General features: G+C 40.5%; 1 protein-coding gene and 1 pseudogene across 5 annotated transcripts in view; both read right to left on the bottom strand.

Moving 5' to 3' along the window:
- Positions 1 to 27,830, bottom strand: part of LOC138700157 (luciferin 4-monooxygenase-like) — a 271,422-nt gene that overhangs the window by 7,042 nt on the left and 236,550 nt on the right. For 3 of the 5 annotated variants that reach the window (XM_069826548.1, XM_069826545.1, XM_069826547.1), the window contains exons 7-8: positions 26,093 to 26,320; positions 19,493 to 19,658 (exon numbers count right to left, since the gene is read on the bottom strand). In XM_069826548.1, the coding sequence (XP_069682649.1) occupies positions 19,493 to 19,658; positions 26,093 to 26,320 (394 nt within the window). Of the gene's footprint in view, positions 1 to 19,463; positions 19,659 to 26,092; positions 26,321 to 27,830 lie in introns of all 5 variants that reach the window. The other 2 variants (XM_069826549.1, XM_069826550.1) reach the window with 2 other exon arrangements.
- LOC138700566 (neurogenic locus notch homolog protein 3-like) lies at positions 960 to 4,599 on the bottom strand (annotated as a pseudogene).

Raw genomic sequence — 27,830 nt, 5'->3', positions numbered from 1 at the left:
AAACAAGACAGAACTCTGCAGGAAAGCCGGTGCTCCGTGATGTAGTTGGTACTTCATGTCTAAGCTCATACCTTTATGTTTTAATAAAATAAAGTAAATGCTCTGAAAAAGTATAAAAAAGTATTTGCTCAAGTTTATTCATATCATCCGGTCACGTAGCCTATAGTTCTATACTCTCAGTCGTCATGATCGCTAGGAGTCTCATATCGGGTGGAGAGTAGTCATGGTGATTTCTGTCGTTATAACAGGTAATGACGATATTTTCACAGTGCGAATTTGTGTTCTACTGGTTCATGGAGATTGGAATGTTGCCGAGTTATCCCGAATATAACCAAACTATTATATGACATCACATGGTTATCACCACGAGACAACATATTATGTTTATGTTTGCCGCTTTTCTGCGAATTGGCATAACGGTGACATAAATATTAGAACAATACTGATAAGCGCGGCGAGTGAGCTATGTACACGTGATTATGAAAGAGTGGAGTGGGATGATAGCTTGTCATTGAAGTTAGTATGAATCTTCAAACTAGGAGTTTTCTGAATGTGGTGATGACTTACATAATCACAGTCGACGTCATTCGCTATGCGTTATATATTGGACGGAGATGGCGAACTCTCGGGGCTCTGTTAATCAGCGACAAACCTGTCACACCGACAAAATCACAGGTCTTCAAATCACACGCCACGACTAAAAAACACACGCATGCACAAAGATTTGAGAGGTCCACGGAAAGAACATGCTAAAGGCATTTTTCTTAAAGTTTTCAGGAGAGCACTTCTTAACTTTAATAAACCCATAAAACATTACATTATATCTCATTTAGTTAAAGTTACCAAGTTACAATGCAGGCTTTTTTTTTTTTTTTTTGCCCTTCTGATTTAATAAAAATAGCTAGCAGATGGAACCAAAAAACAAAAATAAACGAACAGTAACTTAGCATGTACTTTCCGTGGGCCCTTCCTATATGTGTATATATCAGTGGCGGCTGATTAGCTCAAACAAGTGAGGCCGGGCATCAGTCACTTGGCTTCCTTAAACTCAAAATTTTGTGTTTTGTTAGTCGTATATAACATATTGTAACTTTAAAATTCAAAACAATAATGCAGTTTTATTCTTACAACAATAACTCTTCACTTTCTAAAATTCAATTCCACTCCCGTCAACAATGGGATTTCCACTCCACACAGTAACACAGTATTCGTTATTGCACTCCACAGACGTCAGTGACAATTTACTTGGATTATTGGGAACAACCATGAACTGTTAATTTTAACTAATGTTCACAAAGCACTATTTACAAATCAGAACTGTCAGTTCTCAGTTCACAGTTCGTTTGCCTTAGGTAGTTCTTCTAGCTCAGTCACTCAAGTTCACAGTATCTCGAACCACAGACCTTCAGAGACAGTCCACTGAACCTCGAACTCAGGTCCCCCCACTGCGGTTACCTGCACTCGAACTCAGGACTTCGGACGCTCGCACAGCTGCGGACACACTCAAGTCGGACTCCGGTCTTGAAGCTGGCTTCACTGCTACACAAGACTGGCTGACTTGCTGTTCACCGACTACAACAACACTGCAACTAACTATACTGCTCAAGTTCACTCGCGTGTCGTAATTCATATCCACACCATAGTTACGGGAATGTACGATTGCTCGAAATTTCCGGAAGATGCCACTCTCGAATTATCTGGATATCTCCCCTCTCTGCCGCGGTCGCTCTCTCTCCTCTCCTCTCTCCGCCACAGCACATGTCCCAGGAAGCAGATGCGCGCGCAACCCGCCCGAAACACGGCCGACCTAACCCTTCCTCCGCTGGTCGTGAGATGTTGTCAAGCAGCGCGTCGGCCAGCGTCGAAGCCTCTTGGTTGGGAATCGCATACACCTCTGGCCATTATGTGAAGTAATCCATGGCGACTAGCAGATAACGGTTCCCTCGATCCGTAACCGGGAAAGGTCCAGCAACGTCGATGGCGATTCTCTCAAAAGGAGCTCCCACGTTATACTGCTGCATGGCTCCCCTGCTGCGTGCCCTTGGTCCGCGACTAGCTGCACATGTGTCGCATCTTCGGCACTATTGTTCCGTGTCGGTTCTCTGATGCAGCCAGTAGAACATCTGCCTTAACTTGTCTAGCGTCTTGTTGGCTGCCAGGTGGCCTCCAGTCACTCCAGCATGCGTCCCCTCCAGCACTTCCTTCACCTTGCTCCTGGGCAGGACGAGTTCTATGCGGGTCTTTCCATTGGCGGACTCCCAAATCCTCTTCAGGATACCGGCTTTGACAGTGAAGGATTCCCACTGGGCCCAGTAGCTCTTGTAAGTGGTGCTACGGTTGCCGATATCGGCCCATACTGATCTCTGGCCGGATTCCACATCACGCAGTAGCTGTCCAATGTTTGGGTCCTCCAACTGCTCCCTCCTTATGGCGGCGTTATTCCATCCTGGGCTCGGATGGGCGGCAATTGCTCAGACTGCGTGGGAACCATCTCGCTCTTCAACTTTCAGGCAGTGTTTGCAGCCATCCGGGCACGGGCGTCGTGATAATGCATCAGCGTTGGCGTGTTTCTTCCCTTGGCGGTGTTGGAGAAACTGCGACAAGTTAGGCTGATGTTGAACCCGAAGAAATGTCATCTGTTCCAGAAGAAGGTCAGCTACCTGGGGCACGTAGTGGGGACCAACGGAGTGGCCACGGACCCGGAGAAGCTACAAACCGCATGGCGACGGGCTGCACGGCAGCGTCACAACAGGTGGCGGCACGGGTCTGCATTGGACGAATGGATTGCCAGACATGCCCTGTGGGCAATTGCATATCGGGATGTGATTCACGACGACGCACGTGGCCCCCTGCCCAGAAGTTCCGGGACAAGGGTCGCTGCACTTGTTTCGGATACAGGCCCTGTCTCTCGGGCAGTCGGTACTTAGGACGCACTCAGGGCGACACCCAGCGTACGGGTCTCCTTGGTATTCCGGAAGGCACGTGCAAGTTCCATCCTGGCACTGGGCGTTCGGCCCGCAGGGAGACGGGTTGCATGGGTCTGACTGTACAGGTTCGGGAGGTGGCGGAGGTTTCGGGAAGCAGATGGTGAAGGGGTCTCCTGTGTATCCTTCCGTACATGGGCACACGGGGTGTGGTTGATGACATTGGACTGGACTCCTTCACCGCAAGACCCCGGACACGGGTCGCGACACCTCTCTCTCATGCAAGCTCTGTTGCTGGGACATTCCGAGTTAATGCTGCACTCCGGTCGGCAGTTGGGAGGAATTCTCATGTAATTAGCCAGGCAAGAGCAAGAGGGGGCACCTCCAATATCTCGGCATTGGGAGTTGGGTCCGCACGGAGACGGAACGCACGGCTCCACTACCACTGGGGCTGCTTCCGCGTGGCAGAAGGTGGGATGGCGAAACATCTGGAGAACGGGTCTCCTGTGAAACCCTGGCTACAAATCGGGCTGTGGTTGATCACCTCGCAGCGGGTGTTGAGGCCGCACGGCCCTGGGCACGGATCAACGCACTTCTGATTCAGGCAGGCTCTGTTCTGGGGGCATTCCGAGCTCACCACACACTCGGGTCGACAGCCCGGCGGACTACCGATGTAAGTGGGCAGGCATGAGCACACGCCCTGTCCGTTGACTTGCTTACACTGACTGTTGGGCCCGCACGGGGACGGGTTACACGGATCTCCGGGCTCTGCTTGCACAGGTTCTGGTGGCTGAAAGTTGCAGAATCTGAAGTGATCGCCGCTGTAGCCCGGGCGGCAGGTGCAGGTGCAAGACGGCAAGTGTTTCACAACTTGGCAGTCGGTGTTCGGACCACAGGTGCCCGGACAAGGATCCTGGCACCTGTTGCGTATGCAGGCGCGGTTCGACGCGCAGTCCGTGTTTAACACGCATTCCGGCCGACAACCTTAGTAAGGGTTACCCACATATTCGGTGAGGCAGGCGCACGAGCTTGCTCCATTCTGTTGCCTAGACACTGCGTTCGGTAAGCAGGTGGACGTCACGCAGGGGGTCGGTATTTCCTGAGGAAGCGGCTCCGCCTGCTGCACCACGCACTGCGTGAACGGGACTCCGGTGAAGCCCGCCGCACACACGCACGTGGACGTGCGGCTCACCACTCGGCATTCCGCATTGGCTCCGCAGGACCCTGGACAAGGGTCTCAGGTTAATACAAGTCAGGTGGCGTGCGCACTCGCTATTGCTCACGCATTTCGGCCGACAGTTGGGCGGAGAGCCCGTGTAATCGGGTAGGCAAGAGCATGCGGGCATATCTCTGGCCCCCTGATACACAGCGTTCTGCCCACACGGTGAAGGCTGACAGGGGTTCTGGGGACCAGTCTGCAAAGGGGTCTCGGGTATGGGCTGGCATCTGACGAACGGGTCTCCCGTGAATCGAGGCGGGCAGCTACAGTTCGGGTGGTGGTTCACTACGCAGCGAGCTCCCACGCCACACGTGCCTGGGCGCGGATTCCTACACTTCTGGTTGACACCGGGGCGTCGCTCACCATCGCCAGACCGAAAGTCGTGCGTGGCCTACCTGGGACGACGCCGCTGCGCCGATATGAGCTACATACTGCCTCTGGCGAGAGCCAGCCCATCCAGAAAGAGGTTTTCCTGGATTTGACTTTGGGAAAGATGAGACTGGAGATGTGGGCGTTCGTCGCCAACATCACTGAACACGCCATCCTGGAACTCGACGCCATGCGGATCTTCTATGCAACGGTGGACGTCCGGCGCCGTATTCTCCGTATTGGTCAGGATGAAGTGTTCCTGAGGGACGTCGAAGATCAAACCATGGCCAGCAGACTCACCTTGGAGAATCAAGTGACAATCCCAGCAGGCTGCGAGATGGTGGTGACGGCAAGACTGGACAGACAGCATAAGAGAAACCCTCTCTTCGATTCGCAGACAACTCCGATAGATGGGGTTTATGTGGCCAGATCCCTACTCCGGAACCAGGTGGTGGTACCGATGAGAGTCCTGAATGTCACCAATCGGGACAAGAAAGTGCCTAGTGGAACTGTACTAGGTAGCGTCGAACCGGTGGTGTGTGTGACGTATCTGGAAGATAACGAGGAGTATCACCGACCACGTCCAGATCTAGACACATCACTGAAAGAGCTGGATCAAGAATTGGCGGAGAATTTAAGCTTAAGAGAAAGGAGACAAGTCCACGATCCACTGACAGAATTTCAGGACGTGTTCAGTCCGTCTGAAAATGACTACGGAAGAACAGAGAAAGTTGAGCACCGCATCGACACCGGAAATGCTCGCCCGATCTGACAACCTCCTCGACGCGTCCCTCTAGCTAAACAGACGGAGATTGACAGCCAACTGGAGGACATTAAAGCAAGAGGGGTCATCGAGGAATCCGACAGCTCTTGGTCATCACCGGTGGTGCTGGTGAAGAAGAAGAATGGGGACCTGCGTTTCTGCGTAGACTACAGAAGACTGAATGACGTCACCAAGAAGGACTGCTTTTCCCTGCAACGAATTGACAACACCTTGGACACCCTGGCCAGAGCAGAGTGGTTCTCGACGTTGGATCTCAAGTCAGGATACTGGCAGGTGGCGCTACATCCTGAAGACAAGGAGAAAACGGCATTCTCTACAGGCCAGGGACTATGGCAGTTCACTGTTATGCCGTTCGGCCTTTGCAATCCCCCGGCTACATTCCAGAGACTAGTGGAGTCCGTAATGAGAGGCCTGATATACGACACCTGTTTGCTATACCTTGATGACGTCATCGTGGTCGGCAAGATATTCGGCGAACAGCTGTCGAACCTGAGGAAAGACGTCTTTCTGGATGGGCAGGCTCTCGCCTGAGGCAGTAAGTAGCTCATATCGGCGCAGCGGCGTCCTCCCAGGTAGGCCACGCACGACTTCCGGTCTGGCGATGGTGAGCGACGCCCCGGTGTCTACCAGTACTCTGCATGGGCGGCTTCTTATCCATCCGTCAGCAATCAGTCCGTCGTCGCATCTTCTATTAATCGTCTTCAAGATCAGCCGAGGGGATGGTGATGACGGCGCCGACGTGCCCCTCATCGCATCGGCCCCTTTTAGTTTTCCTGTTTGTGACCAGATCGGTCACAGTCCCTCCTCAGGTGTCTAGGTTCGCCGCAGGACCAGCAGGTGGGAACTCCTCGTCTTCGTCGCTCGGGTGATTTCGGTTGACACTCCTCGACGTCGGCCGCCGCAACGCTCCTAATCCGGTGCGACGTCGTGACGTTCGCCGTCAACTTTGCTGCCTCCATCCCGAGGGCCGCCGTCAGAGCTGCGTTGATGGTGCGATGCTCTGCCAAGAGTAGCTGTTGTCTGATTTCGGCGTCTCGAACTCCGCTGCCGAAGGTGTAGGCCGCCTCTCCAGCGATGAAGTCAGTAGATAGGCCCCTGAGGGCCTTATGGGCCAGTTGTTCCACCGCCATTGCAAATTCTTGCAGGGACTCGCCTGACTGTTGGACCCTCGTTTTCAGTTGGGTTCTGAATGCTGCCGCATGTTGATGGTCACCATAACGTCCCTCCAAGGCCGCCATTATCTCAGCGGCTGTCCCGTCTTCTGGAACGCTGTGAAGAATCTCCGACGCCTGTCCTTGAAGCGCGGTCAGCAGCTGAGTAGTCTTCTCCGCTGGCGTCCACCCATTATGTGCCGCGGTAGCCTCGAACTGGCGACGAAAAATCGCCCAAGACGTCGTTCCGTCGAACTTCGGCGTCTTGACGTTCGAATGTCTGGCTGAAGGTGATGGCTCCGCAGGACCACTATATGGAGTCCTCAAATCTGTTGCCGCTTCTTGCATGGCCCGTCGAATCTCCTCGGCAACTATCTGTTTATGTTCTCTAGCCTGGCGATCCACCAACGCGAGGATGTGCTTGTTTTCTTCAGCATGTTGGTCCATTAACATACTCGTCTTGTCTAGCAACTCAATCGTTTCCTCTTGATGATGTTCGAGGGCGCGAATTTTTCTGTCGAAATGGTCTACGTCCTGTCTTAGTTCGGCCACTGTCGCGTTTATAGTTGCAAAATTCTCATTTAGTCTGTCAAAATCGGCTTTAAGTTCGTCTCTCACGATGGTAACTATTCCATCTACTTGGGCCGAAACGCTACCGATTTGCATAGCGACATCACTTTTAATCTCTGTTTTCACTTCACATATGTCACTTTTCATCTCCGTTTTCACTTCACTTATGTCACTTTTCATCTCCGTTTTCACTTCACTTATGTCACTTTTCATCTCCGTTTTCACTTCACTTATGTCGTTCTTCACCTCACTGATATGTTTGTTCATGTTATCTTTTACTTCACTAATGTGCATGTTCATTTCTGCTTTCATTTCTGCGATGGCTTGCAGGATCTGCTATAGGCTCTCCATTGTGTCAACAATATCCCACTTCTGACACCAGTGTAACTTTAAAATTCAAAACAATAATGTAGTTTTATTCTTACAACAATAACTCTTCACTTTCTACAATTCAATTCTACTCCCGTCAACAATGGGATTTCCACTCCACACAGTAACACAGTATTTGTTATTGCACTCCACAGACGACAGTGACTACTTGGATTATTGAGAACAACAATGAACTGTTAAATTTAACTAATTTTCACAAAGCACTATTTACAATTCAGAACTGTCAGTTCTCAGTTCGCAGTTCGTTTGCCTTGGCTAGTTCTTCTAGCTCAGTCACTCAAGTTCACAGTATCTCGAACCACAGACTTTCAGAGATAGTCCACTGAGCCTCGAAATCAGGTCCCCCCACTGCGTTTACCTGCACTCGAACTGAGGACTTCGGATGCTCGCACAGCTGCGGACACATTCAAGTCGGACTCCGGTCTCGAAGCTGGCTTCACTGCTACACAAGACTGGCTGACTTGCTGTTCACTGACTACAACAACACTGCAACTAACTAAACTGCTCAAGTTCACTCGCGTGTCGTAATTTATAACCACACCATAGTTACGAGAAAGTACGATTGCTCGAAATTTCCGGAAGATGCCACTCTCGAATTATCTGGATATCTCCCGTCTCTCTCTCGTCGACCATGTTGGCGAGTTGGTATAGCGCTGGCCTTCTATGCCCAAGGTTGCGGGTTCGATCCCGGGCCAGGTCGATGGCATTTAAGTGTGCTTAAATGCGACAGGCTCATGTCAGTAGATTTACTGGCATGTAAAAGAACTCCTGCGGGACAAAATTCCGGCACATCCGGCGACGCTGATATAACCTCTGCAGTTGCGAGCGTCGTTAAATGAAACATAACATTTAACATTTCTCCCCTCTCTGCCGCGGTCGCTCTGTCTCCTCTCCTCTCTCCGCCACAGCACATGCTCCAGGAAGCAGATGGGCGCGCAACCCGCCCGAACCACGGCCGACCTAGGCCTTCCTCCGCCGGTCGTGAGATCGAATCTCACGTGGCCGTCACAATATTATAATTAGTCATTTGAATGGAGAGTATAGAGTTGTAGAAGTAGAAATCTTTGTGATGTATATAGACCAGTCTAGCAGTAAAATTTGTTCCAGAGGCCCGAAATGTTTTGGCCGGGTCTGACTTCTGCATTTCGTATGTTCCCTCGAGTTTTGAGGTTGCACTCGGAAAGCTTCAACTGAAGCACATTTCTTGTGGCCACGTGACCTAGCATGTATTCGCCCACCCATCACCCTTCACTTCTCTCATTCAGAACCCGATATTTTGTCAATGTCGGTCTCAAGAGTGGATGAGGTCAGAATAACAGTGGTGAATCCTCGTGTGGTCCAGTATGGTTATTTGATTTAGGAAAATAGAAAGCGAAAGAGATGTGAGAAATAATTATGATAATTGTAATAAATTCATTGTTAGGGTATCATTTTCGACAGGAAATAATATTGAAAGAAGGGAAGTTTTAAATTAAAACAGACCTACGCCATCACTGACAATTTTTCAGGAAGATAATCTTAAACACGAGCTTTCAAGATTATGTGAGTAACATAAATGGGTCTCGGGTAATGTGGTGCGAAATAAACTTTTCTGTTGGTCGTTCTTGTTGCTGTCAAAGAGAGGGAGAGGGGGGAGGGAGGGAGAGGGAGAGAGAGAGAGACAGTGTAGTCTACTGACAGTTTCAGCGATCTGAAAAATAATTCCACATATGCTTCTTCAGCCAGCATAATATGCGTTACTTTATAAAAATGAAGTTACTGAAACAAACTTACAGCATAGCAAATCATTTGGTGAGGGACATGTTTTTATTTTTCATTAATGATGATAATAATAATAATAATAATAATAATAATGCTTACTTATTTACTGGCTTTTAAGGAACCGAGAGGTTCATTGCCGCCCTCACATAAGCCCGCCATTGGTCTCTATCCTGAGCAAGATTAATCCAGTCTCTACCATCATATCAAACCTCCCTCAAATCCATTTCAATATTATCTTCCCATCTACGTCTCGGCCTCCCCAAAGATCTTTTTCCCTCTGGCCTCCCAACTAAGAAATAATAATAATAATAATAATAATAATAATAATAATAATAATAATAATAATAATAATAATAATATTATTATTATTATTATTATTATTATTATTATTTTTATGTCCATCACGATAAAGCATCATCAATAATAAACATTTTGTATGGGAGGTAGCCTACTTAAACTAGTTACATCATGCCTCACTGAAGTCACCCGTCGCTACTGGTATATATATATATATATATATATATATATATATATATATATATATATATATATATATAAGGTTTAACCATAAGTAATATCATTAATTCTGGTGGTTGATTCCTTTAGTAAAGAGCAAAAAAATAAGTCAAATACCATGTTGTTATATTTTGAATAGTTTTCCAGAAAAACGTGAATTTTAAAATACGTGAATTATGGGACCGTAAAACGCTGTAATCGTAAGGACTGCTCATCAGGTTGTGTTGCCTTGAACAACCCATACATCTGGCTTGTTCAGAGTGGGGAAGTGGAAGGTCATTGCCATGTACATTGTTTTTAAATTCGCAAGAAAAAATATAGATGTATATTAATATTTGTGTTTAAACTGTATTAGAGAACGGAGAATTAACAATGCTCATTTCACGTTAATCAAAATCTTAGAAAATTGAAAATAAAATCTACAACCTAATTTTAATTAAATGTTCAGAGAAGACAGACAATAAAATATATTGTTTCGAAATGAATTTAAAAGATTAAGACATACTTTTACACTCCTATTTCAATTGAATACCCTAGAGAACGTAAATAATAATTATGCCTACTTTACGTCATAGAAACAAAATTTTAAAACATTTAAAACTCTTAAGGAAAAACAAAAATACAATATACTTATTTTACGTTAAACGAACAAAACTAAAAATATTATCTTTAAACTCTTCATTTAATTTTAATTAAAAATTAATTGTACATAGACAATAAGAAAAGCTTATTTTACGTTATAAAAGTCTAATTATTAATGATTAAAAAATCTCCGTTTGTCATACTACAAGCATTTTCTTCAGCCATTTTGAAATAGTTTCTTCCCATTTTAGATTTTTAAACTAATAATCCGTAAACTTATATAGAATACAAGAAATAAAATTTCCCGAACCATCTTTAAATAATTTCTGTTTATTATGTTTACAGTTCTCGTTGCCTCATCCACTCCTCTCATACGTGAGCTGTCTCTCTCTCCATCTCTCCAAGCAATAACCTTTGCAGTGTTGTCCGAGCGCATTACGTTTTAAAAGTCCTTTGCAGAACGAAAACTTACATTTGTTCGGATGAAATTTCTGCACATTTGAAGAACAAACTAAAATTCTTTCAATAATTTTATTATTATTATGATGATTATTTATTATTATTATTATTATTATTATTATTATTATTATTATATTATTATTATACACTACTCCCAATAAATTAACTGAGGATATTGGCAATTAATTCAATAGCTATCCCAACATACGCTATGAAATGTTTCAGTGAAAATATTTTTTTTTTCTCGAAAAGGAAGCAAAAACGCGAAAAAATTATATTAAATGTTTTTGTCTGAAATATCACAAAGAATAATCCCCTGAAATTAATGACACACATACATACATACATACACACATACATACATACATACATACATACATACATACATACATACATACATACATCCGGTCGAGGTGGGTTCCTCCAAGTTGGTGACCGGGGGGTGCAATGGTGGCTCTCGTGCTCTTCTTTTCGGCCATTTTTCGTCTTATCACCAACCACCCATTTTCGTTCTCTCGTCTTTTTGATCACTCTATCTCTCTACGCCGGCCACCATTGCATGCGGAACGCCCACCACATCATCACAGCCATTTTCACTTCTCCATCCCCGCTGTTAGTTTTCGCCACGTCCCTCCACCATGACGGGATTTGTTAATGCCTGGTGAGGCTACATTATTCTTCGTCTTCTAGTTCATTATATTCATTATTAGGTTAAGGTTCTTAGGCTTATAACTCCCGTCTCACCAGCGGGGATCTTTCCTATCTCCGTGGTTCTGTCCCACGGTTTCGAGCACGACTTCCAACTTGTGTGGCCCGACAGGGCGCCCAGCAATGAAGCAATAGTGGACCATTCATACTGCCCCTATATGCAAGTTTAGGTCCGAACCCGGACCAGACGTCAAGTACACTCACGTAGAGCCCCAATGGGGGCCCGGGGCGATTTAAACGTCCCGGTGACCGACTCTGCTCGCCGGGGCGAATATATGGCTCCGACGTGTTACCGCTGACTTATGGGTGTCGCAGTGTAATCAAACAAAAGTCCCCTGAAGCTGCGTGCCATCTCGGATTGCTCCGGCTTTGGGAGGTGGGTCGGAGTTAGACGAGTAATCTGGCGGTTGTGTTCAGTGTAGAGTGGGGAGCCATGGGCGGTTATTCCCGTGGTAGGGGCATAAAACTGCGACACGCCTCTGGTGCAGAACTTGCCGTTAGGTATGTAATGTCCAGGTTGAAGGGTAACTTGCGTGAAGTGGGTTGCTTGGGATCGGGCTGTGGGGGGGTCCCCACGGCCGGCACAGACCGCGAAGAATATTTCGTTGTCTTTTTCTTTCGCCCCCCCGGTGGCAGGCTGACGCCGACGGTTCCGTAGGGGGGGCCAGTTCAAAATGTCCTCGCGGTCCAACTTTTCTTCAACTCAACAAACTAGTAATTCAGAGAAACGGAGAGTGGCTGATACCATTATGATTAATCCCGACTTAGTAAAGATTGTTGTGCCGCCTGCGAGATATCTCAACATTACTCTTGACACCACCGAAAATACGATGACAAATATCAGCCCGTTCTACATCAAGCGCGCCCTCGATCAGATGGTAGGAAAGGTCAAGAATGCAACTCGCCTCAGAAATGGAAGTCTGATCATAGAGACATTAACTCCGAAACAGAGTGAGACTCTATTAGAGGGGAAGTTGTTAGATCGTACCCTATTAAGGTTGAACGTCACTCCTCACTCAAAAGCACACGAGGAGTCATTCGTACAGAAGCTCTAGATGGTTTATCTGACGAAGAAATTCAACTAGAGTTAGCGCAACAGTCTGTTTCCAATGCTTACCGACTAACTGGGAAGAAGGATGGACAGACGTTTCCTCTGCGTACAATTTTCTTGACCTTCGAAGTTCCGTCTCTCCCAGAGTTTATCTACGTCGGGTATGAACGTGGTCCTGTCCGTGCGTACGTGCCGAACCCTATGCGGTGTTTCCGCTGCCAGCGGTTCGGACATACGCAAAAGCGGGTGTACAAATACCACCGTTTGTGCAAAGTGTGGCGAGTCTGATCATGGTGATTCCCCATGTTCTCACGCTGACCATTGTGTCAATTGTGACGGGAACCATGCATCAAACTCCGAAGTCGGAGTAGTGTGGATCCCGGGCCATGTTGGGATTCCAGGAAATGAGGAGGTAGATGCTGCAGCCAAGGACGCAGCATTGAATGGTACGCCGGTGTATTATCGTGAGAGGTGGCGAGACGTCTTTAACACTCTGAAACATTTAATTTGGCTGCAATGGGAGGAGGAATGGTCTGCACAACAAGGGAATAAATTACGAATGATAAAGGAAAGTGTTCGGGAATGGGATTCGTCTAAAAGAGCGTCACGACGCGAAGAAGTTTTAGTTACGCGGTTGAGAATTGGCCACTGCCGTTTTACACATGGCCATCTTTTAAATGGTGAACCTCCTCCGGTGTGTGACGCGTACCATGTTCCAGTTTCCGTGGAACATGTGTTATTGCACTGTAGGAAATACGACCGCTCTCGACGTCAACATGCGATAGGCGTCACGCTGCGTGACGCTCTTGGAAACGATTTTAATCATGTGAATGCAGTTTTAAAGTTTTTATCTAGTACAGGTCTTGACAGCGTCATTTAATTTTTATCAACCCCTAGACTCTTTACATCTAGGGGTCCCGCTATTTACATTTTATCTGCTCTGTACTAGGACCTTTATATTCGATTACATTTTATGTATTAATATTTCTGGTCATCAGACATTTTACATCTGGTGACGGTTTTAGTAACCGACTTCCTGGTGATATATATGTATATTTTTTGTATCTTCCGGTTTTAACACCAAGATTTTAATTGATGTCGCTTTTACGTTTACCAGTTTTTAAATGAGTTGTTGTACTGACTCTTGCTCAAGGGCGCAAATAGCCATAGACGCTGACGTGCCCTTTAAACACCATCAATCAATCATACATACATACATACAGAATATATCATAGTTATGCGAGTAATGACGTCATCTGTACTATTTCTGAATGATATCCTATTTTGTTCACGTTACCTAGAGAAAATTATTTTTCTGTTATGTAATATTGCATTTTGACTTGACTACGTCTTTAAAGCGGCGAGCAAAAGAAGAAAAGTATAGAACTTTAGCTAATATCTTAAAAAGTAAAACTGATAGCCAGAATGTGAAAGCCGACTTCGATAACCGAAGGATAGAAGCTCCTACAGTAGCTACTTCACTTGCATGTGCGGGAAGCAGGAAAGCGTCCGCAATTTTTGGTTCATTCGCGCAGTCACACGCCTTCAAGTCAGTATACCTCCCTGATTGCAACATGGTAGAACGGTGAAATAGACCTCAGACGATTTGTCTAAACGAGACGTAACCAGAAAACGCTAAATCATAATAGTATCTAAGTCAGGGGTGCGAAACTCGCGAGTAGAAGTGAGATATACTTTTACCCACCCCACTCTATACGACAGAGAGGACATCAGTCTGTTGACAACTAGCATGAAAACAAACCGCTGGCCGTGTCGTCGACAGTGGCGTATTTGAAAGCTAATTTGTAAGTAACACAATGCAATACAGGACACTATAATAATATAATAGAAACAGTTGCATAATATTTTTATTCATATTGGACATGTTCTGAAGAGGAACGCTGACACCTTTTAGCTTTCACCAGTTTGTCAATATCGGGCTGAATAACTGAACATAATCTCAATTGGCACACTAGATGAAACTCAGTTAATCTGCTGCGTATGTCGCTTTTAATGATATTCATCTTGGAAAATAACTGTTCGCATAGATAGGTAGAACCAAACATTGCCATTAATCGCCCAGCAAACAATCGTAGGTTTGGAAACTTCTCTTCTGGTAGACTTTTATAAATCCCAGGACCAGACATCCCTGAACATCGGATAGCTGTATTAATTCTAATTTAAGTTCAGGGGAACCTTCAATAGAAACAAATGTGGTAGGGCAAGTAAACAGTTGCACATCTTTGCCAATAGACGTTTTCTTTTCAACTTCCATGATAAGAATGTGAAGTATGGTTTTATAATTTTATAAGGAATGGGCAGACACGGAAAATGATACACATAACTTTTTCAAACTGGCTCGCTCACAGTTGTAATTTAGCCATGAATGTCTTAATGGAGTCTATCATTGACACGACTGTTTGATCTTTCCCCTGCAAACACTTATTGCTAATGGTAATTAGTAATGTTCACTCTCGGAGTTACGAAAGATCTCTCTGTATAAGAAATATTTGTTAGATGTCATTGTACTTAAAGGAAATAGAACAGGAGAGAAGTTATTACAAGCATGAATAAAATAAATAGAAATTAATCTGAACATAAAGCAACTTGTATCTGTAGTAACATACGGAACTCGAAATGCGACTTTGAACAAGTCTACTAGCTTGAGCAACGTGTTTTTAAAAGAGCTGGAAATGAGGACATAAAACGTTGCCATTGTATAACACACCAGACTGGGTTAGATTTAGAAAAAAAATATGTGTAGTTCTATTATAGGTCGCCTGCCGCTTCCCTGCATAGCTGCTATGTTTGGCTCTGTATTTAATATATTTCGGAACACGAAAACTCGTAATATCTAAACAAAGATCGTGACTAGCAGACGAAAATTTACAAGTTGTATTAAGAGTGGCAATTTGTGACGTATTTTTCTACGTTGTTATAGTACAGTAAAAATAAAGGTGAAATAAAATATAATCTGTCCATCTATAAATCAATATTGTGTAGTCTACGTCAGATGCTTGTGTTGAGAGTCCGCCACTCTGATCCGAACATAGTGCTCTATATTCCTCGATTGATAGTACATCTTATGTATTGCTGGTTGCGTTCAGTGATGTCATTGTGAATACAAATTTCCCGACGGCTGCCATAGAGCGATCAGGAACAAAATCATACAATTACCCACAATTGTTCACGCATCGTATTCACGTAAACCCAGCGGTTGTGTTCCCGAAAACAACCAGTGTCGAAGCTCTTAAGAAGTTTTGAGGCTTCTCCTACTCAACAAATTTAAGTTATTATATCTAGTGACAGTATAAGTTCGTAATAACGATGTCTCGTAACACTTTGTTTCACTCCGATCCCTCCATATATTAAACTCACTGTTGCCAGTCATTCCACTGTGAGAGACTGGTGGCAAAAGCCTCTTAGCGAGGCCTCTCTCACAGGCAGCTCACTCGCAAGCTTGACGGAAGGCCGGGATGGAGGGGGTATCGCATCGGTACGACTCAGTAGCAGGAAGCGGGGCTAGCCTCTACCGCGATATAATACGCAGCGATATGTTCGTGTTCTGTGACACGCTGCATTGTTGATAATAAAATAGTGTTTGCGTATGTGTTACTAATTTTGTGTATAGTGGCTCATACTGAGAGAACATTGAGCATAATAAAAAAGAGAAATCGTTTTCAATTTGGACGTATGAAACAAAATGTGCTTAAAAAGACAGAAGATCGACACTACATTTACATATTAAAATAGTGGATGGAGAAAGACAGTTTCAGTTTTCATGGTATAAGAAATATCCTTAGCTAATAGAGTGGTCCGAGACAATAAGTTATATTTTATACCTGTATTCTGTTTGGGGGTGAAAATGACTGGTCATCATCTTCTTGTAGGATCTATGTTACAAAAACTTATGATAGTAAAGCCGAGAAACATCTACTGTATAAAAATATCTTTTTCAGTCTTTCCAGTATCTTTGTTTTTCTTTGTTTTTTTTTTCTTGTATTAGCTCGATGAGAGCTTTATAGTGTTCTTTTGCCCCTGTAGACCCTCTATAGGGCTTTAATTTAATTTCTATTTTTTTTCCATCAGTGTTTGTATTTTTTTGTGTTTATGTGTACTGTCTGGTAGGATGGAAGAGAAGACTTTATAGGCCTTAATTCTGTCATATTAAATAAATAAATAAACAAACAAATAATAAATATATACACCTTAGCTTCGCCACTGAAACAACCTAGGGTGGTTGCACCACTGAATGACCGGATCCAGTAAATGACCATTTTGTGAAAAATCTGTTTAAAATAGGAGTCAGAGCTGCAAAAACCAATCTGGAACTCCGAATTACAGAATATCAAATATGTTTTGAAATATTCTCTCTCAGTGGTCCTCAGAATCACGTATTTGTGTATAAAATATGGCAGTTTTCTTCAGGTGTGCATCAAATGTGTAATTCTGCTTGCACTTGTAATAAGGTAAGACTAATGACAACGATTCATATAGCAGCCCTTTAATGCAATTATTTGTTATTTTTCATAGATATTAAGCAAGAAATTAATTATATAGATATTTAAATAATGATTTCTGTAAAAAGGTTATTTCTAACATCAAAGCTGCATAAATAAAGTGGATGGTCATTCACTAGATCTGAATAATGGGTCTTCCCCAATGAATGACTATTTTGGTCATTTACTGGTGATATCGTCATATGCGTTATTTTGATTTCTGAGCACGAAATTCAAAATCATATGTACGTGTCAGTGAATGACCGAAAAACGAACTTGTACCAGTAAATGGCCATGGTTCAAAGTTGAGTGGTCATTCACTGGAGGCTAGAGACATTTACTGGTTCATATTCAAATGAGTTTAAAATAACAATTGAAATCCTTTAAATTTATTTTTCTGCAAATCAGTCCAAAATGACGCATGAAAGAAATGGAAAGAAGAAAATATACGGACGTTTTCAATATAGCGAAGGAGTTCTCTATGTAGCTGTAGAAGGAATACTTAGCAATAAAATGAATGCCAATACGGCTAGCAAATAATATAACAATTCCAAAAGCTACTTTAATAAATATATTACAATGAAAAGTACAATTGGAGCGAAAAATGGGTTCCACAGCTACATTAACGAAAGAAGAGGAAGGCCGGTTCGAAAATTGGATTACTGGTGAAGCCAAATTGGGGTTTCCCATGCATCCCGACGAAGTTAAAGACGCAGTTCAGAAGATTATGAAAGGCATGAAACGAAATAACCCATTTAATGATGGTCACCCAAGGCAAAAATGGCTGGAATTTTTTCTAAAAAGACACCCTATTGTGACACTAAAGAATACAGAATTTATATTCAGAGCTCTGGAAATCACTTAGATCAATCCTCTGGTTCCAATACTCATGGATTTGTAAATATTCAGAGAAAAATAATGCAATAGAAGAAGACACTCAGGCCAATTTTTTGGTTCCTGATGGTAAATCTATGGGTTCTCATAGAAATGCTGCAGTGAATTTTGGAGAATATTGTGATGGAAATAATGTGGAAGATGGATGTGTTGAAAGTAATAGGATTACTGGAAATTAAATCCAGAGTATTATTCCAAGTAATAATTGACAAAGAAGTATTATTTAACGATATGATTGTTCCAGAACAATTTGAGGTTGAAAGTGTTGATAGTAATACGGAGTTTGGAAATGGGATCCAAAGTATTTGTCCAAGAAATGATGTTGATGGAAGTTGTATTAATGAATTAAATACTACAAGACCATCGAATAATGTAACACCAAAAACTATGTGAAAAAGTGGAAAGAATATGATAAAAGAAAAAGAAAAGAAGAGAAGTAAAACGTGAAGAAACAACGTAAAGAAAATAGACAGGCAAAGGAAAAAAGAGAAAGAAACTAAAAAGAAGAGAATTCTTAAACAAACAAAAAAGAAAAAAAAAAGCTATCTGAGAGCGAAACAGAAATTGACTTTTATCTAACACTCATTCAGGAAACATTGAATTTTCGAAATTAATGTATAGGCCTAGTTCTTAACCTAGTGCTAACACTACATTAGAAGAAGTTATCTATCGCAAAAACTAGTACGTTATTGTGAAATATAAAGGAACATATTTTTCAGAGGCAGTGATGGAAACGGATAAAATAGAATTAGAAGTGATAGTTGTGGAAAGATGTTGACTGGATACTTAGAAGTGGCCAAATGTAATTAACCAAAATAGTAGAAATATCGTAACATTGTCGAAATAATTACTGCGCTTACATAGCATAAAAATATGTAATTATTTATTCAGTGCTTGAAATAAATTTCTAAATTAAAAATAGGTCTAATTGAACAGTTCAATTTTGGTATAGGTAGCCTTTCAAAAGCAATTATTTGTATACATTTAGTACATTATTCTTACAATGTAGCCTCTTGCGAGTAATTACAAAACAAATTTGTAATGGAAAGTCAAACCGTTAAAAAGGCCTAGTTATAAATGCATATAAAGTATTCTTGAATATTAAAGAATTTCTCTAGAAATTTATATTTTTTTCCAGTTCTTAAATTTAATATTACTAGAGCGAAAACCATAACAGTAACCACATAATATATAGTAAACAAATTATATCATTGCATATAGAGCCCCAAAACACAGTCTGTTCCAATTATTCATCATTTGTCACTTGGGGTCATTCACTAGTGATCATCTGGTCAACTACTAGAACAATATGGTCATTCACTAGTGATTTTTAAATCATAAAAATATGATGCCATAACTTTAACCAATATGAGAGAAAAATTAAAATTCACTCATTAAATGAGTAGTGCGAGTCTTCAGGAATCAGCGAAGCATATTACTTATTTCGAATGCCTAGTTTTATAAGTGGTTATATTCATATATTCTTATCAAGGTGCTTAATTGGTCATTCACTAGTGCAACTACCCTATTCCTGTTTTTAATTAAATAATTCATATAACTAAAACATAACATGTAGAACATCTAACCTTAAAACATAACATGTAGAACATCTAACCTTTCACATAACCGATGATTTCTTCTTCAGACACACTTGTTTCAGGTTGCTTGACTACGAAAGCTAACGGTAGTTCACCTGCCACTTCATCAGGAATACCAATGACTCCGGCATCTTTGACTGCAGGATGCGTTAACAATAAAGCTTCCAATTCAGCTGGTGCAACCTGCATAATATATATATATATATATATATATATATATATATATATATATATTTATTTTAAAAACTTCTCAAATTTGAGCTGTCATTAAAGATAAAGTATAGGTACCACAGAAAATGCAGTGATAAAACAGAAATAACGGGATTAAAATAAAAATACAATTTTACAATAACTGGTTAACAAAAACATTAAGGGCCGTATTCATAGACATTTTTAGCGCGGGCTTCGGGTGGACGATCAGCGTTTTTCATATTCATAAATCAGTGTTAGCGATAGGATATGATTTGAATTCTGTACAAGTAACCAGTGGATAGCCGGGGCTAGTTTAGCATGCTCGTAGCGCGTGCTGCGAAATGTCTAGGAATAGCACCCAAAGTGACAACAACGGACGATAACAAAGTTTAGAGCGAGTAACAAAAGTTGTCAAGAAGGTTGTATAAGAATGACATTAAAAAGGGTAGTATAAATGATTTCGAACAATTTGTAAAGACTCTTTCATGAAATTAAGACAAGATCTAAAAATAATTTTTTACCCAATAAGAACTTAACTACAAATTTAAGGATTAATCCTCTAGCACCAATTAAAAAGCCCGCCACATTGACAGTTTGAACATTGTAAAGATCTTGAAAATAGCCAATTGTGAGCTCATAGATTTTACACTTTTATGAATTTACTTCACTGTGTTGATTTGTGCTAGTTTCTTATCTTGCTGCTGGATCAAGTATAAGAGCGGTGTTATTTCTATCAAGCTCTATTATGTCAACTGCCCTTATTATTAATAAAAAATGTCAACATACATGCCCAACTTGGAGTCAGGCCACAAAAGGAAAAAACACTGGAGAAGAGGGGGTTCGATCCGGTGCTGTGAATTGAACTTCGGCGTAGCTCAATGGTGAGAGCGCTTGGTAAGTAGAACCGGCGCCGGAGCGATTTTTTCTCTTCTAATATTAATTATTATCATAACAGATATATTCTGTAGTACCAAAAAATAATAATCTTTACGTAGATTGAATGAAAACGGACTATCTCCGACAAAACTGACGGGTTGGAACTTTGTTTTCAGGTAAAATGTCAGGCAAGTCGCTAAATTTGGAAGCACGTCCGTCTTAACTGAAGATTTTTCCTCAGTCTTGCATCATCTCTCGATTAGCGCGGATAGAAAACAACGATATGGCTGACTGTATAAATTCTGAAGGTGGAACTCTCCCGCGACCATTGCCGCCAGTCTCCTTCTACCTGCCGTCAGAATTCGTAGTAGCTGTTAGTCTTTCCTGTAGTGTGATAGCCCTTTTCAATCTAGTGTTTTTATGGAGTTACAAATAACACAAATTTAAAATAATATCTATACCCATTCGCAAATATTTACGCCGACCTCCAGATTCATTACGTAATTCCCGACGCAAAGTCACATGGAAGAATTTGCCCCTCTTCAGCAACTATCTTCGACACCACTGTGCACGATGAACTTTTTTTTGTGAGAGACAATGAAACACGAGTAGACGAGGCTATGCGCTGGACGACGATATAGGCCTACTGTATTTTGAAGTCACTGTACTTTGCATTCCGCTGCGGAAGAAAATATGAACAAAATCTCTGGTCTGATATTTTACGGATAAGCTACGAGTAGTTGAAACTCGTATCCTAGCTTTCCATTTAATATTTCCATACGTTAAAAATCGGTGGCGCTGGCTCACCACCAACACACTCATCACCATAACAGCAGCACACCCCCGCTTCTGACGACAATCGCCGGAAATTAAGGCGAACTGGAGCCGCAATAGTTCGAAAGACAACGATGATGACACCACACCGCAGTTGAAACGGACCAGTCTGTCATTAAGGTATATTACCTTTTCTTTAACATTTTTTTAACACTTTTAACGTTTAATATATATTCATAACGTGCTAAAGTGAACAACAAATTCAAATTAATTAAATTCATAATTAAATGTCATTCCACCGTGAGGAAGTAACGGCACTGCCTTTTTGATCTCATGAAGGCAGTTTTCTTTTCTTATTTTTTTTTTTTTTTGTAACGTGTTTACTATTATTGAGTTCCTGTTTCTATTGTGTGTTGTAGATGGCTTGTGTTCATGTAACTCATTATGATTAATATTTTTATGATCTTGATGACTGAGGTGGTGATGAATCATGGCATGTAAATTTCCAATCCCGTATTTATCTTTGTGACTGATCGTTCGGTCACGAAGGCAGTTGCTGCAGAAAAGAGAAATAATCGTTTTCTGCTTGTGCTGCTGCCTGGAAGTAGTCCCTGAAACTATGCGTACATCGTTGACAGAAGTCACAAGCATGTAAAGTTGAACGATGAAATACAGAAAATTTCATGTAGGCCTATATTTTATAACGATGAAATTTTCTTGTTTTATTTGGCAGTAGGAGTCATTTTTCGTGCTACTTCTCCATAAAATCTATTTTTTTTTTCTCTTGGTTAGGAAACAATTTCGTGGATTTCTATAATTTTCCGAAAATTCGCGGAAATATTTCACTTAATTTTGGACTTTCATTAGGGAATTTGCATTTTACTTGCATAAAATTAAGTATAATACATTTCGGTATATCGTCAATACCAAAAAATCACACCCCCAAATATGATTAATTATTAATGAATCATTATACAAAAGTAACTTACATGAAAACAGAATATAATATAAACTTATCATTTCTTTTTTCAGGACATAATAATAATTATTATTATTTATAATTTATGTTGATAGAAAAATGTTAGAATTGTATAACAAGTGAAAGACACAAGCAAGTGATTATTTTAATGTATACTGACAATATTGCCATGTGAAATATTCCAACATTTTCAACGGACAAGTGAAGTGTTGCCATAGTTTATTTGTCTTTTTTTAATTTCAGCCATAAATTTTATTTAAGGTATTTATATTCCTATGGTCTAGGTAAGAGAGTATTTTGTGTTTATACATAAATGTACATTTGTGCTGCAAATTTTTGTATTTGAATTTTTCTAAAACAATGATTACCTCACTAATTGAATATCTCACTAATAGTTTCTGGCTCATGCGTTCCGCACGGGACTCGCATTCGAGAGGTTCGCGGTTAAAATCCCCGGACCGACCAACGTGACTGTGGTTTATCACAGTTACTTAGGCAAATGCCGAGTTGGAATGTTCATTGCTACGGTCCTTTTCCCTTCCTCTTCCCCGTAGAAAAAGAATTTAGATTTCATATATCATTCATCTTCATCATCTCATTCCAAGGCATATTCAGGTCATGGCGCATTTTTTCGTCCTCCGCTTGCAGAAGGGACGTCCTCTCCGAAACCGTCTATGGATTCCAAGCCTTTCGCAACATCTTTGTCAGGATTCATTCCTTAAGAGCACTTCCGAGGGCGCTTGGATACCTTAGATGGGCTGTCGGAATGGATCCTGTGCTGCTTGATCATCTTGGCGATATGAATTGTAGGGGGCCCAGTGGGTGAGCGGGTGAGGGGTCTCATGCTGCCGGTGAGCTGGTACACCTTATTCTCATTCACCCCATAATTCGGGGTGCACAATAGGCGACTGTCGAGCTGATGTGCTGAAGCGTCGTCCCTAACCCGCCTCCAGCCACTCAATATTACTACTACTACTACTACTACTACTACTACTACCACTACTACTACTACTACTACTACTACTACTACTACTACTACTACTACTACTACTACTGTTACTACTAATAGTTTCTGTGGATTTGTACCGCTTGTATTTTGAGTGCTTATATATTGAGGCAATTAACAGTGCGAAAGGAAAGAATGTGTACCATCTAATAAAAAGCGCAGATGATAAAAATTACTCAAGAGAAAAGAAAAAAAAAAACTTGTCATTAAGCGTACATCTTCATCGTTAGTAATTTTCAGAATGATAATTTTAATAGATTTGAAACAAAAAGTAAAAACCCAAAGTAACGATACCAAAATGGTATTAAAGCTACTTTTACTGTTTCAACTATCATTGTTTTGGGTACAGCAGGCCTACATGCAGTGGTTAAAAGAAACTAGTTTCAAAATAATGTTAGACATTGTGTATTATTTTGTTAATTGAACAAGTACTACGACACATAGAAATTAACATGCTAGCTTGGAACTCAAGTTTATCAACACATGATTAACTACGTATGTTGAAGCACCCCTTAATGAAATGGTTTGCACAAGCTTACGCTAGTAGTAAGCCTGTCACAGATAGGTTATGGATTCCTTTCCTTTAAATATATTGTATATGAACATAAACTATTGCTTTACGTAGTTTTATAATTTGAAAACTAGTAAAGAAATGGTCTACACTTAGCATATCATGGTCTATCTATCGGGCGCATAATAATAATAATAATAATAATAATAATAATAATAATAATAATAATAATAATAATAATAATAATGTGGGATAAGATGATAGAGACTGGATTAATTTTGCACAGAATAGGGATCGATGGCGGGCTTATGTGAGGGCGGCAATGAACCTCCGGGTTCCTTAAAAGCCAGTTGTAAGTAAGTAAGTAATAATAATAATAATAATAATAATAATAATAATAATAATAATATAGGTCTAAATGAAATTGCGATTAATTAGTACATAAAAATAGGTATCCTGTATTTTTTAAAAAAATCCTGTATTTGATTAATTTCATCCATTTTCTTTCAACATTTCAATTCCTTCCTCCTCCTCCGTGGAAGATAGTCAGAAATCATCACAATTTGTACACTGGCGTTCAAAGATATCTGACCTATAATTTTCTGATCGTGTAAGCGAACTTTCTAACCACTGGATATGTTAGAACCAAAGGTACAACAATTTGACAAACTTTAAAAACAGGTTTCGCTAGTTCTCAATAGGTGACCGTATTATTGTAAAGGGTAAAAAACTATGTGGGAAAATTTTGATGTCGATTAAGTATAACTTATTCTCATAATTGACAATATCAGCGGTTTTCCCGCTAAATCTAGTGTTACTTACAATCATTAGAAGGGGATGAAATAATTAATTTTATAATGCTGATATATTTTATATATTACTGGCGACATTGACTGTTACCTTCGCCATCTACTTATAGAAGTAATTACTAAAGAAGCCACACTTACACGAACAAATTATCGATCACTATCGATTAGTGGATTCAGGTATGTTTGAACGTCAGGGTATAACCTTGTATTATATTATTATAATACAAGAAATTAATTTTAGTTTTATATTATTTTACTTATTTCGAACTAGCATCGAACTTTCGCATCCATACAACTATGTTAGTAGTCCAGCTTTTGCAGAATTATATTATTTCAATGTCCAGTCAGAATTTATTCGGAAGAAGGCTATGCTAAGAATTGTTACATAGATGTCTTGAAACCTATGCAATTTATAATTTTTATCACTGTCATATTTATATACATTATTGCATTTAACATTTGTAACTTATTAACTATCATCTATAATAATTATTTATGAAATTGAATTCTTGTTCATTATAAGCCATAATTTAGTTTTCCTTATTGCTATTTTATATCGATGTAGGCCTATTCTTGAATAACTGATGTATCTTTATATGTAATTTATCGTCGCAATTTTGTAACGGTAATCGTCAGAAAAAAAAATTCTGACGAAAAATTTTTAGAATAATCTGAATCTATGGTTAACAAAAATTCTCTATTCTTGCTAAACATTGTCCAAATAATATTACAAAGAGTAAGACGAAACACTTAACATTTAATTTTGGCATAGGAATATTTGTTAAGTGGACAGTTTTAACGAAACAGGTGCGGTTAAAATTATAAATAATAGTTTCTTAATGCAATCAGATTCAGAAATCAACTCTGAAATGTTTGGCATAAATGTTTAAAATGTACAAGTTTCGCGTTTTTTTTTTAAATATTTTCAGTGAATGATTACGTAAGACACTGCACTAGAATTGTTTCTTTAAGGACTGGTTTAAAATATAAAGATTCTAACTTCTAGTTCATTTTCTCGGGAAATATTAATATAATTGTTACTTTGATGTGTTCCATTTTCACAAATTGAGAACAAATTGATATACTGTATAGTGAAATTAATACTATATAGCAAATGAGAAATAGAAGAAATGCATGCATGTAAATATGCTTTGTGTGCTGACTGTAATCTTCATCGCATGGCTTCATAGACGTGTATTTGATTATCTTGTTCGTTGGTTCATTATTTCCAGAGATAATTGTATCTTCTTATGTATTTTATATTCGATATTAAATTTTAACATCTTCAAATTGTGAAACTAAGCAAAATACATAACAATGCCATCCTGATTACACGTTCTCAGGCGCTTTGTAAGTACATGTTCTAACTTCGCTAATATTACATAAATAAAATTGTTAACCACTATTTTCAACAGCAGTTTCTCCTTAATAGAAAACTAGCGAACAAAGTTTCTGAATGCGTTTGTTTACCTGGAATCCCTTGTATTTAATGAGTTCTTTTACTCTATCAACGATGTAGAAGAAACCCTCGTCGTCATAGTAGCCCACATCGCCAGTGTGAAAGAAGCCATCAGCATCTATGCTAGCAGATGTAGCTTGTCGGTCACCATAGTAGCCCTTCATGATAAGAGGTCCTTTGAAACACAGTTCACCTTTTTTATTAGGTCCAAGTATTTTCCCAGTTTCCAGATCTGTCACCTACAAAATAGAATATGAAACAACATTTCAATTAAATATCAGAACTGTTTGAAAAGTTCATGGCCTGACATAGAAATAAAACTAGAATTATTTTCAAACAGTTTTATTTTTCAACAAAATCCCATTGAGATTAATGTTCGCGAAATCGCGCCTGCCTGACATACGTAAGAACTCGCGTAGGGTAAATTTTTACCTTATAATTATTTGTATACTAACATCGTTACTTTGCATTATTTGTTACTTTTATTTAAACATTTTTAAATATGTAAGTAGATGAAAAACATTATTTAATATTATTGATGTCAATAAGGTATTTAAATGTAATAATATAATCTGTATAATAAAAAGCATTACTTGGTATATTTATATTTTATACCAACATTTCATATTGCTTAGTAAAAATAATAATAATAATTCCATCTTTCGTTTTGAAAAACAATCGTACAATTTTCAACTTACAAAATTTCATCTTTCCAACTAGCACTTGTAACTTACTCCCTTACATGCAACTGAGAAACAGTCTGGACAGGACTCAACCAAATGATCTTTGCAGATTGACTTCACGTAGTTGGCACAGCATTTTGTTGTTTTATGGTCCTTGGTTCATGGAAAAAATTGGAACCTCTCTCCTTTCCTGATGGTCGTTGGTTCAGTTTGTTCCACTGGTTTAGTCAGATGTTTATTTCTTGTCCGAAGACTTTTCGATGAAATGTTGATGGTTGCCTTCTTCTTGAGATAGCCATCGAGCAAGTTCAATCCAAAATTCTTTGGAAAACCACGGCAAACAACTTTCCTTTCTGTATTTTCCTACAGAATTACTTGTGCATTGATGCCACCCACATTTAACAAGAAATAAAATATTATCAAAGGCCAACGGTTGGAGCTACGACTCACTGAATAGTTTTGACACAGCTGATTTGCAATATCAACACCTATCTTAGTCGTATTGTAAAAAATGATGATTTCCGGTTAGTGCTTCTCCAGTCTGAGAATCTATGCCAGACGTGGAGTGCATTGTTCACAAGACCACACATTTGTTCTTTCTAGGCACACAGGAAACAAGGGCCATCTTGTTCTTGCTAAAACCAAACAAACTGGAACTGACAGAATTACCTTTCACTCTGACAAATTCTTTTGTATTTCTGATGGTCCCGACCAAAGTTAATTTGTGCTGTTGGAGTAGATTCTGTGCTAATGGCATACTGGCGAACCTGTGGTCGATAGTGACATTTCTTCCCGTCAATAATATGGGAGCTATCATCGTCTTGACAACATCACTTGCAGCATTACGCAGGTTGAGATCTGAAATATATTTTCATGTTGGTTGTGAAAAAAGGACTGAGAGTCCGTAAGCATGAAGATTTTGGGACCGTATTTTGCTGGATTCGACTTCACAAATACCGTACTTAGAAGTTACAGCGGCCGCAAAATGCTTCCAAATTCTCATCTATAGTTGCGTGTTCAGAGATGATGTATGCTGATTGGTAGTGTCTTACAAAATTTTCAAATA

Source organism: Periplaneta americana, chromosome 5, assembly GCF_040183065.1.
Source record: "Periplaneta americana isolate PAMFEO1 chromosome 5, P.americana_PAMFEO1_priV1, whole genome shotgun sequence".
NCBI lineage: Eukaryota > Metazoa > Arthropoda > Insecta > Blattodea > Blattidae > Periplaneta > Periplaneta americana.
Note: the sequence above shows the minus strand (reverse complement) of the source record. Positions and strands in the feature narration are given on the sequence as shown.